General features: G+C 47.3%; 1 protein-coding gene across 1 annotated transcript in view; it reads right to left on the bottom strand.

Moving 5' to 3' along the window:
- MAU2 (MAU2 sister chromatid cohesion factor) overlaps positions 1–12,982 on the bottom strand; it is a 58,921-nt gene that overhangs the window by 5,088 nt on the left and 40,851 nt on the right. Inside the window, exons 16-17 of the mRNA XM_060232694.1 lie at positions 3,992–4,103; positions 2,938–3,028 (exon numbers count right to left, since the gene is read on the bottom strand). Coding sequence (XP_060088677.1) covers positions 2,938–3,028; positions 3,992–4,103 — 203 coding nt within the window. The remainder of the gene's footprint in view (positions 1–2,937; positions 3,029–3,991; positions 4,104–12,982) is intronic.

Here is a 12,982-nt window from a genome sequence, read left to right as displayed (position 1 = left end):
GGGAACAAATCAATTGGAAGCATTAAATACCACATCCAGAGGAGTTAGTCGTGTTACGAGCTGGCAGTGCACCTTAACATGCTGATGGAAATCAAAATTCCATTTTTATATTGTGAAGTTGTTCCCTGTCTGCTGTCTATCAAAGCTAACTTCTAGCTTTTACTGCATGGTTCATAATACCACTTCCTGCACAGCCACTACAATTTCCCTGAGGTCATTTGCTGTTCAGACCGCTGCTCACATCATCATTGAATTTTGTATTCCTAATCCTACTGTGCTGGATGCCTTATGCTGTGGGAGATAACACAGAACACACAAAAGGCCATTCTGTATGCATGGGTTTAATTGCTGTCAGGGGTTTAGGCTAAAGGGCTGAGTGAAAGAAACCAGACAGAAGTCAGTCTGTTCCACCAATGCAGTTCCTCTGTCAGGATGACCCATGCTGGAGGAAATGGCCAGGGAGGACTTCATGCAGCTGCTCATGGCCCCTCCTCTTCCCATTATAAACAGGACAACTGGCATCTCTTAGGCTCAGCCTCACCGGCAGCTCCAACAGGAAGTACAGCTGCTGCCAGCCTGTCAAACGAAAAAGGCAGCTCTCCTTTCTCTTACGGGCAGCATGAAAGCGGGTAAGGAGGAGTGATTAAAGTGTTGGATGATGAGCTGGGAAGCTCAAGTTTGAATCCCCACTTGTGCAATGGAAGCTGGTGCAGGGCAGTGGTTGAAGTGTCAGGCTAGGAGCTCGAAAACCCAGGTTCAAATCCCCATTTGTGCTATGAAAGCTTGCTGGGTGACCTTGGCCCAGTCACACACTCAACCTCACCTCTCTCATGGGAGTTTTGTGACAATAAAAGAGGGAAGAGGGGAAAATTCCCCAAAAGTGCGGGGGGGGGGGAGGGGGGGAGCAATATATAAAGTAAATAAACATAACGTCTCATTCTTTTCTGCCTATGAAGGCAATGACGTCTCCCTTCCCTTAGAAACAGTCAGTACAGCTACAAAGTTCTAGTCTGGTTAAAAGAAAAATTGCCCCCTGCTTCACAACTAGCTGGGAAGCTAGTCTCAGCTAATACGTCAACTTTTGAGGGACAACTCTGAAGAACCGACTGTGCCAGGTCAGTGGGTCAAGCACCAGCAGGCTGTCAAGAGATTAGGCCTCTCTCTGAGTCCCAAGGCTAAGCTAACTCAGTAGGGAATATAAGGCAGGATAAGATGCATTCACAGGTGCAGGGTATCTCATCTGCCATCACTGGCCTACACATTCCATCTTGTTAATGCAGGGACTTGTGGGAGCATGACAATTGGGTCCCCTGCAGCTGCAGAACGTCAGAAACTAACTGGAAAGCTTAACCTGATTGGTTATATCACATGGTCAATTCGATTACAACACTGGGCCTATATCTGACAGACTAGCCTAAATCATGCCAGCACAGGCTGTGAGGCATAAAGGGAAACATCCTTCATTCCAGCTTTGCCCCCCGCTTATAATTCTTGCCTTGGGACACTTCTGACTGGGGTGGACCACAACAGCTGGGAACCTGTTGCTTTTGGACTCTGAAACTATCTTGAACTTTGCCTTGCTAAGTAACCTCTGGATTAGAGAGCGATTGTTTTGTCAGTATCTTTGTTGTATGTTCCGGTGCATCCTTCGAATAAATCACTTTAATTATGTTTGGGCGTATTCTTGAATTCAGGAGGTAGTTCAACCTGGCTACAGCTACTAAGTAACTTGTTTTGGGGACTCACCTTGTGAGTGTACAACTTTACAGGGTTTTTTGTTTAGATCTGGGAAGGGCTAGAGGAGGGGTGGCCAACGGCAGCTCTTCAGATGTTTTTGCCTACAGCTCCCATCAGGCCCAGTCATTGGCCATGCTGGCTGGGGCTGATGGGAGTTGTAGGCAAAAAAAACATCTGGAGAACTACCGTTGGCCACCCCTGGGCTAGAGGCCTGGTCTCTGGTTAGTCTAAGGGGCTGGTGGCAGCAATACCCTGAGGTGCATGGACTCATCCTTTTGCCTTTTATTTGCCTCTGCCAAACCAACCAATCACCAAAAGCGGGCTCCATGACTTGGGAGTTTAGCCCACCTGCCTACACTGTGAAGGCAATGGGTTTGTAACACAGAAAACTTTTCTCTCAGATGCCACTTCATCCAGTTGTTGTCCCCCCCCCCCACTTTTTTTGGGCATCTTTGGGATCAGGTGATAGACTGTTTCATAGGGTTAGAGGGGAGCTGGTTGCAGGGGGGGCTGATTGCAGAACCTCTCAACTAAACTAAACACTTTCACCTCTCCTCTTTCAGAACTCTGCAAGACCATCCATGAAAGCAAAGAGATGTGCAGCACGCAAACAATCCTAGTACTTGAGCCCTGCTTGCTTCCAAAGACTGTAGCAGTGGCTGTTCCACTCGCTCCTTTTTTTTGCTGTCTGTGTGTGTCTCTGCACCTGGAAATCACGCCGACCTCTAGTGACTGACCCCTATTGGGGCCTGGAAGATACTCAAGAAAGGTGGCTGAATAAAGCCTGCCCCTGCCCTCCAATCTGCTGAAATTCCAAGCAAGTCTCCAGTCCAAGTACTTGCCAGAGTCAGTCAGTGTTCCCTCTAAAATGAGTTAGTGTGAGCTAGCTCACTTTTTTAGCCTCTGACTCGCACAGTTTTGCCTTAGCTCAGGAAAAATGGCCACAGAGCAAACAAATTTATGCAGTAGCTCACAACTTTTAATGCCAGTGGCTCGTAAATTAGAATTTTTGCTCCCTAGACTCCACAGCTTAGAGGGAGTATTGGAGTCAACCCTGTTTAGCTTCCGAGATCGGGCTTGCCTGGGCTATTCCAGGCCATGGCCACTCATCCCTTCTTAATGAAAGCAAAGCAAACAGGACCGCCCCCCCAGCTGGTCACTCCTCCATCAAATACAAATGAGATACTCTGAGTAACTTACCCCTCAAGAGAGCTGAAGACCACAGCTGCACAGACATGTCTGGGATTTTGCTGGCAAGCTGCATGGCTGGGACCACCATGTTGTTACTCTCCTAGGGACAAATTACTCTTGGTCAAAACAAGCTTGGCAGTTATAGATGATAGCCCCCTTGCATGGAATAATCTACCCAAGACAAAACACAGTTTTAAAACCAGTCCTCCAGAAATGGGCGGTGGGGGAATGGTGCAAAACTGCTCAAGTGAGATAGCGTCCGAGGGCAGTCGTCTTGGTATGCAGTAGAATATCTAGATTCAAGTCCAGTAGCACCTTAGGGACCGAGCAGATTTTTGGGGTACGAGCTTTCGAGAGTCAAAGCTACCTGTCTGATGAAGGGAGCTTTGACTCTTGAAAGCTTATAACCCAAAAATCCTGTCGAACCCAGGTAAGAGAGCCCTTAGTCTTGCAGAAGGTACATTTGCTATCCCTTTCGATGGCCAAGACAACTGCTGTGTCAGCACAATGAAGGGATGCAATCCGCCTACTTGAGCTTCTACAAGCTTGTCTCTGAAATGGAAGCAAGTCCAGAACAGTGAACCAGGCACAGATGGCAAGAAACTGCCTCCTCCAAGAACTGGCAGTTGTACGATTGCTCTCCCTCTCTCTGCGCTGTATGATGCCATCACTCTCAATGCAGAGTCACAACGGAATTACACTTCCCTATATACAGGCTGATTGGGAACGAGGCAAGGACAGACCAGGGAGTCATGCAGAGAAAACAAACAAAGCTTCCTCTCTGGATCAAACAAACCTCCATTTCATTCCTCACAACCTTCCCAGGGGAAACGCGTATATCCTGGCAGGCAGGTTTTGAGTTTGTGCTTATAATCTCTCTCAAGTCAGCCAGCTGAAAGTTGGCATGACCGACTGCAAATGCCAGATGTGTCAACCATACCTGTGTACAAATACCACCTCGTGGGAGTTTAGTAAGACTGAGTTCATGCCCCCAGTCCTCCAACCCACCGAGTCTTCTTCAATACAGAAGAAATAAAAGCAGTAATAACACGGCAACGCTTACCCGGTGATTCCCCAGTACGTAGAAGATGTGACCCAGGAGAACAAGCGAGCAGGCTGTTAAGCGGTTCAGGTCTTCTGCGTTTGACATTTTCAAGGTTTCCCGTAAAAAACGCCTAATTTAAAAAACAGAAGACGACTCATAAACCTGTTTTTTTGTCCTGCATGTAAACATACAACTGGTAACCACCACCAATGCTGAAACTCTTCTAGCACCTCCTGACATTTGTTATGCGCATTCCTAAGAACACTTATGGGACTAAGCCTCACTGGACAGGTCTGAGTAAGATTCCATTTCAGTCAGTTATATACCAAAGATAATTTATTTCAGCTTTGGAAATCATGCTCTCTACTTCTAAGAGTTTTACTTCCAAGAGCCAGTATGATGTAGTGATTAGAATGTCAGACTAGGAGCTAGAAACCCGTCTGCCATGGAAACTTGCTGAGTCACACATTTGCAGCATAATCTACCTCGCAGAGTTGTTCTGAGGATAAAACTGAGAAGAATACAATGTATGCCCCCTTTGGGTCCTTGCTGGGGGAAAAGGTGGGATATAAATAAGGCAAATAAATAAAGAACCTGGCCGGAAACTGTCTAGATTTTTCTGGGGCTTTTTTCTCCAAAAAAAGTCCAGCAGGAATATGCATAATAGGCCACACACCCTGTTGCCAAGCCAGCTGGAACTGTGTTCCTGTGCGTTCCTGCTCAAAAGAAAGCCCTAGATTTATCTAAAGAGTTGTGCATCACAAAGAGAAATTTTAACCCAATTGGTCCAGAGAAATTTTAGCCCAATTTGACAACCATTTGTTCTTGGACCAGACTTTAATCTTATATCACTTTTAACTACACCTATTTTTATTCCTCCCCTTTCTTCTCTTTATTTGCCTGTTTTGTTTTACTGAGTTAATGTTTAACTCAATGGTCCTTCGCTGTTTTTAATCAACTGTTTCATTAAGGCTGGGCTGGGGGTTCATGCGGCTGAAACTGTTCTTATGGTACCATCAGGTAGAACAACACACTGTGGGGTGTGGGTGCAATATGACCTAACAACTGAAAAGGATATATCAGAGGTCCCCAACGTTTTTGAGCCCATGGGCCCCTTTAGAATTTTGACACAGCATGGTGGGCACATCCACAAAAGGGCTGCCACTAAAGAGCTGCTACAGGAGGCAGAGCCCACCATAAAACAGGTAGCGCGGCTCACTTTATGTCACACAGTGACGATCCTGGTGCCGTGATAGCAGTTGCTGCCAAAGCAACCTTTGCAAACATCTGCACAGCCAATCAAATCTCCAGTTGCCGATCAGAAGTCTTGCTGGACAAAAACCCAGCATGGCCCCACCCACTCAGCCGGTGCCAGGACAGGGGTCAGTAGGCGTAATGGTGCCCACGAGCACCATGTTGGAGACCCTGGAACCTATTATGAAGTCAGAGCAAGCTTGTGCAGACAGTGGTGTTTGAGCATCACCAATCAGTATTCTGTTTGGGATTAGCACCTAAGTGGTCAAAGGCCTTAACTTTAAAAAGGACAGTGATGCAGGAATACCAGCAATAACAAAAAGCTGCTGTGAACATAAGAGAAGCCATGTTGGATCAGGCCAATGGCCCATCCAGTCCAACACTCTGTGTCACATAAGAACAGAAGAGAAGCCATGTTGGATCAGGCCAGTGGCCCATCCAGTCCAACACTCTGCGTCACATAAGAAAATAAGAGAAGCCCTGTTGGATCAGGCCAGTGGCCCATCCAGTCCAACACACTGTGTCACATAAGAACATAAGAGAAGCCCTGTTGGATCAGGCCAGTGGCCCATCCAGTCCAACACTCTGCGTCACATAAGAACATAAGAGAAGCCCTGTTGGATCAGGCCAGTGGCCCATCCAGTACAACACTCTGTGTCACATAAGAACATAAGAGAAGCCCTGTTGGATCAGGCCAGTGGCCCATCCAGTCCAACACTCTGCGTCACATAAGAACATAAGAGAAGCCCTGTTGGATCAGGCCAGTGGCCCATCCAGTACAACACTCTGTGTCACATAAGAACATAAGAGAAGCCCTGTTGGATCAGGCCAGTGGCCCATCCAGTCCAACACTCTGCGTCACATAAGAAAATAAGAGAAGCCCTGTTGGATCAGGCCAATGGCCCATCCAGTCCAACACTCTGCGTCACATAAGAACATAAGAGAAGCCCTGTTGGATCAGGCCAGTGGCCCATCCAGTACAACACTCTGTGTCACATAAGAACATAAGAGAAGCCCTGTTGGATCAGGCCAGTGGCCCATCCAGTCCAACACTCTGCGTCACATAAGAAAATAAGAGAAGCCCTGTTGGATCAGGCCAATGGCCCATCCAGTCCAACACTCTGCGTCACATAAGAACATAAGAGAAGCCCTGTTGGATCAGGCCAGTGGCCCATCCAGTACAACACTCTGTGTCACATAAGAACATAAGAGAAGCCCTGTTGGATCAGGCCAGTGGCCCATCCAGTCCAACACTCTGCGTCACATAAGAACATAAGAGAAGCCCTGTTGGATCAGGCCAGTGGCCCATCCAGTACAACACTCTGTGTCACATAAGAACATAAGAGAAGCCCTGTTGGATCAGGCCAGTGGCCCATCCAGTCCAACACTCTGCGTCACATAAGAAAATAAGAGAAGCCCTGTTGGATCAGGCCAATGGCCCATCCAGTCCAACACTCTGTGTCACATAAGAACAGAAGAGAAGCCATGTTGGATCAGGCCAGTGGCCCATCCAGTCCAACACTCTGCGTCACATAAGAAAATAAGAGAAGCCCTGTTGGATTAGGCCAGTGGCCCATCCAGTCCAACACACTGTGTCACATAAGAACATAAGAGAAGCCCTGTTGGATCAGGCCAGTGGCCCAGCCAGTACAACACTCTGCGTCACATAAGAACATAAGAGAAGCCCTGTTGGATCAGGCCAGTGGCCCATCCAGTACAACACTCTGAGTCACATAAGAACATAAGAGAAGCCCTGTTGGATCAGGCCAGTGGCCCATCCAGTCCAACACTCTGCGTCACATAAGAACATAAGAGAAGCCCTGTTGGATCAGGCCAGTGGCCCATCCAGTACAACACTCTGTGTCACATAAGAACATAAGAGAAGCCCTGTTGGATCAGGCCAGTGGCCCATCCAGTCCAACACTCTGCGTCACATAAGAAAATAAGAGAAGCCCTGTTGGATCGGGCCAGTGGCCCATCCAGTCCAACACTCTGCGTCACATAAGAAAATAAGAGAAGCCCTGTTGGATCAGGCCAGTGGCCCATCCAGTCCAACACTCTGCGTCACATAAGAACATAAGAGAAGCCATGTTGGATCAGGCCAATGGCCCATCCAGTCCAACACTCTGTGTCACACAGTGGCAAAAAATTTTATATATACACACACACTGTGGCTAATAGCCACTGATGGACCTGTGCTCCATAGTTTTATCTAAACCCCTCTTGAAGGTGGCTATGCTTGTGGCCGCCACCACCTCCTGTGGCAGTGAATTCCACATGTTAATCACCCTTTGGGTGAAGAAGTACTTCCTTTTATCCGTTTTAACCTGGCTGCTCAGCAATTTCATCGAATGCCCTCGAGTTCTTGTATTGTGAGAAAGGGAGAAAAGTACTTCTTCCTCTACTTTCTCCATCCCATGCATTATCTTGTAAACCTCTATCATGTCACCCCGCAGTCGATGTTTCCCCAAGCTAAAGAGTCTGGCATCTGCTTCCTTCCCAGAAGCTTTTCAGAGCCAGATGTCAGTGAAGCTTAAAGTACAATATATAGGATGCAAGAAAGTGGGAGGGGGATCCCCAACTCTCATGACTGCTACTCGCTTGGTCCGGCTTCCCACTTCCTCCATCCCTATGTGAAGGCCCAGAAAATCAGTGTGTGTGTGTGCATCTCCACTGACTTTTTTCCTAATGAGAGATTTCTGGAAAGTGCTGAAAAACATCTATGGAATATTTTCCCTTTTGGGAAAAGCAAAACGCATTTTAAGGTCAAGGTTTTATTCATTCAGACTGTGTAGATTTTTATATACGTTTACAGCACTAGGTAACAATTCTTTTTGGGAGCACAGATATACGAAACACATTTTCAAGTGTACATTTATTGTTAAATATTACTAATTCAGCCCACAATGTTATAACATGTACAATAATTTTTCATTGAAGAGTTCAGTGTTTTCAGTTTAACTTGATAACCAAGTATGTTCCTACAGCTGTGACTGTGCGAGACAGTTTCCGTTGAAATACCACTTTGTGTAACTACAACGTTGGCACTATTTTCAACTTTTATTTTCCCCCTACCGCTCAGATGACATAAACTAAGACATGTCTTTTAAGATAGCACAGGATGCTGCGCTATGCAGCTCTTAGTACTCCATGCATTGCACAATCTTAGTTGCAGAAAACTTTCAAATCCCACGGTTCTATATGCCAAGTGACAAATAATACATTTCTATGTTTTTAAAGCAGTAAATTATGTTTAAGGCTTGATAAGGAAGTAATGTTTCATTGCTTCTGACCGACCGTAGTAATAAAATTTCTACAAGGGCAGAGAAATGCGATGCTTTGTCTATTCAATCAGGCAGAAGAATATGCTCATTTGAAAAGGTTTTATTTTGGCAAATGCTTGTATATGTATATTTTATTGTCACTGTGATCAGAATGAATTTTATCTTGGCAAATATATTTTTATATTCAGTATATCTGAACAGCTAATAAAGTCTGTGTCGCTTGAGGAGTTTGGTTTCTGATCTCGGATCATAATAAACTTGATATGATTGGGATGCAAGCAATAATCCCTCTTAAGCGGAGTTAGTGTGAGCCAGGTCACACTTTTTCAGCCCCTGGTTCACACATTTTTGTCTTAGCTCAGAAAGGATGCCCCGAGAGCAAACTAATTTATGCAGTAGCCAAATTGCTTGCTCACAACTTTAATGCCAGCAGCTCATGAAGTAGAATATTTGCTCACAAAACTCCACCACTCAGAGGGAGTATTTGACATAAGGACTGCGTGTAGTTCAATTTTCCCCAAAATTGTATTTTATTTAATAACACTTCTAAAACTTCAAAATGTTTGGAAATTTTACCTCTCTCCAGAGAGCAGAACAAGCTCTCCAGAAAGCTGCAAGGCAAGAAAAAACAGGTTGCTTACCTGTAACTGATGATCTTCGAGTGGTCATCTGTGCAGTCACACACATGGGTCTTGCCGCAGGCAACGGATCCATACCTTGGAGTCTCCAATAGCTCGCCTAGAGCGTTTTTTGGCGCGCTTTTCGCTCACCCTGGGGAGCAGGCATCGACTGCGCATGCCTGGAGCGAGTGGGAGGCGCCATTCCCACTCAGTTTCTTTCAGCCGCTACTGACAGTCTACAAAGGTAAAAACCAAGGCAGAAAAAGCCAGCAGAGGGGAAGGCTGGGTGGGCGTGTGTGACTGCACAGATGACCACTCGAAGATCATCAGTTACAGGTAAGCAACCTGTTTATCTTCATCGTGGTCTCTGTGCAGTCCCACACATGGGTGACTAGAAAGCTGAAAGTCAAAAGGAAGGTGGGTGCTGGCAAGAAAAAAACATTTCCATACTTACAATGTATGCATGCACTCACCTGGGGTGATTTCAGTGGAAGATGGACCTGAGGACCGCTTGGCCGAAGGAGGCGTCCCGTCTAGCACGAACATCCAAGGCATAGTGCAAGACGAACGTGGAAGGCGAGGACCATGATGCAGCAGCACAGATGTCCTCTAAGGAGACACCCTCCAGAAAGGCCGAAGAGGTCGAGACTGCTCTAGTCAAGTGAGCCTTAAGGCCTTCAGGTAAAGGTTGCTTAGCAACTTCCTAACACAACCAGATTGCAATGGATACCCACTTAGAGAGTCTCTAGGTAGAAATTTTGCGTCCTCTTTGAGGATTGCCGTAGGCCACAAATATGTTAGGGTCCTTACGGAATGGTTGTGTACAAGAGAGGTAAAAGGACAAAGCTCTTCTGACATAGAGAGTGTGTAGAGCTCTTTGTCCAGAGTCTTTAGGATTAGGAAAAAACGTGGGCAACAAAGTAGAAGTTGAAAGATGAAATTTCGATACAACCGTGGGTAAGAAAGCAGGATCCGCTCTCAGGACCACTTTGTTCCTATGAAAAACTGTATAAGGTGGGTCAGAACGGAAGGCACACAAGTCACTGGCCCGCTTGCCAGAAGTGAGAGCAACCAACAGGGCAGTCTTCCAAGAGAGAAGACTAAGGTCCACAGTGGCCAAGGGTTCAAACGGAGGTTTCATAAGTTGTGAAAGAACGACAAACTCCAAACTGGCACAATCGGTTTGATAGGAGGGTGAAGGTGCAACATGCCCTTGAGGAATGATTCGGACAGTCTATGGGAGAAAAGTCTGCCCGTCAATAGGCTCGTGGAAAGCAGAAATGGCTGAAAGGTGAACCTTTAAAGAAGAATAGCTGAGCCCCGACATTTATAGAGACAGCAGGTATTCCAGGATCGAAGGGAGAGGTACAGACTCTGGATCAAGTTGTTTAGAGGATGCAAAGGAGCAGAAGCGCTTCCACTTACACTGTAAGCGCGCCTGGTAGGTTTTCTAGCATTCAGGATAACTTCCGCTACTCTCGGTGGTAAAGATGTGGCTGAATTCTCCAAGCCGTAAGTCCTAGAATTTGGGGGTTGTGGTGCCATACCTGGCCGTGATCTTGGGAGAGGAGATCGTCTGCCAGGGGAAGGCGGTGATAAGTGTGATGGGACATTTGAAGGAGTCTCGTGAACCACAGTTGCCATGGCCACCATGGCGCTATCAGTATGCAGTCTGTACCGTCCTGAGCAATTTTGAGTAGAGATCGGGTAATTAGAGGGGTTGGTGGAAAAAGATAATGAAGAGGACCCCTCCAGCTGTGGAGGAAAGCATCGTTGCCTCTCCTGGTATAAACGAGAGGGCATTTCGAGTTGTCCTTCGTAGCAAAAACATCTACTTTTGGAGTCCCGAAGCAGGCAAAGATGTGATGCAAGTAACGTGGATTGAGGGACCATTCGTGGTCATCTATGCGAATCCTGCGGAGAGAATTGGCCAAGACATTTTCTATCCCTGGAAGATGAATGGCAGTCAGGTAGATGCTGTTTTTGATGCACCATTCCCAAAGAAGTATGGTTATGCGGCACAGATCGATCTGGTACCGCCCTGCTTGTTCACATAGAAAACTGTGGCCATATTGTCGGTTGTGATCTGGACATGTCGGCTGATTACAGATGGAAGGAACGATTGAAGAGCCCTGTGAACGGCTATGAGTTCTAGGCAGTTTATGTGCATGGCCCTCTCGGGGGCAGTCCACAGACCCCTGACAGTTTTGTCCTCTGAGTGCTCCCCATCCCCACTTGGAGGCATCTGTAGTCATGATGACAGACGGAGGAGGAAATACAAAGGGCATTCCGCAAAGTAAATTGTCTGGTACTGTCCACCAAACAAGGGAGAGCCGAACCCTCTGAGGTACAGTGAGAACGGTATTCTGTGGTTGTACGTGTGGATGGTAGGCATGAACAAACCAAAGCTGGAGATGTTGCATGCGCAGTCTTGCGAATCGAAGAACCAAGGTTGTTGCGGCCATGAGGCCCAGAAGACGTTGGATGGTGACTGCAGGTTGCGTTGGGTACGTATGACCTCCTGGGCCAGGGACAGGATGGTGTGGGCACGATCCCTGGGAAGAAAAACTAGATGAGGAGATGTGCCGAGACAAGCACCTGTGAACTGTAGGTCCTGAGTTGGGGTGAGGTGAGATTTGGTAGCATTCACACACAGGCCCAGGGAGGCGAGAAGAGAGAGTGTGGTTTTGTGATTCTTCGCCAGTTGATGTGCTGTGGGAGCGAAGAGTAACCAGTCGTTTATGTACGGGAACACTGGAATGTTGCGAAGACGCAGAGCAGCTGCGACTACTGCCATGCACTTCGTAAACACTCTGGGGGTGGTGGACAGCCCGAAAGAGAGGGATCGATACTGGAAGTGATGGTTCTCCCATGGCAAAGCGAAGACATTTGTGGTGCTGAGGTCTGATGGTCACATGGAAATAAGCGTCCTGAAGATCCAGGAATGCCTTCCACGAATCCTGCGGAATCAGGGGAAAGATGGATTGGACGGAGATCATTCTGAATTTCTTGTAGACTATTCGCTTGTTTAGTCTCCTGAGATCCAGAATGGGTCGCTTGCCCCCGTCCCTCTCGGTCACCAGGAAATATCGTGAGTAGAAACCTGTCCTCCGATGGTGAGGAGGAACAAGTTCTATGGCATTTTTTTTTTAGCAAGTCCAGAATCTCTTGTTTGAGATGAGGGGAGGGTGGAGTAACAGTGAAGTAGTGGTGGTGAGGTGGCAAAACGAACTCGATTGTGTAACCTAGGTGGATTATAGTGAGCACCCAAGAGTCCGTGGTGATTGAGCTCCAGGTTTGATAGAATGGGAGAAGACGTGTTTGATAGCAGGGATTCAGCTGTTGAGTGAGATGCAGAGGGGAGTCAAAGAGACTGCTTGGCTGGCTGAGAAGACTTCTTTGTCTGGTGAGAGCGTGGCCTCTGTTGGAAGGGTTGCTTTTGTTGGGGGGGTTTCCTCTTCCAGTAATCGGATTGCTTAGGAGAGTGTTGACGCCTCTGAAAAGATGGTCTCCAGGGCTTAGATCGATTGAACTGCTGGGAGGCTGGCTGAGAGACTCCAAGGCGCTTCGCCCTCTTGCGGCCATCATCTACCGAAGTGAAATTCCGATGTCTCGAAAGGATCCAGCCTGTAGCAAAGACCGGGGATGCTCCTGAGAAAAAGTCGGATCCGAACAGGGGTCGGGTTCGAGGATGTCGAACGGCACCATGCTATGGACCAAGGGCAAGCGAGATCGAACTGGTATAACCTCGACTGCAGCTGGGGAGTGAGGAGTGAGATGAGGCATATCGGAGATGACGTCGAAAGGTGCCAAAAGCTCTGGCGGAACAAGAGGTTGGATCGGAGCCGAGT

Source organism: Heteronotia binoei, chromosome 2 (genome assembly GCF_032191835.1).
Source record: "Heteronotia binoei isolate CCM8104 ecotype False Entrance Well chromosome 2, APGP_CSIRO_Hbin_v1, whole genome shotgun sequence".
Lineage (NCBI taxonomy): Eukaryota > Metazoa > Chordata > Lepidosauria > Squamata > Gekkonidae > Heteronotia > Heteronotia binoei.
This window is presented reverse-complemented; position numbering and strand designations above follow the sequence as displayed.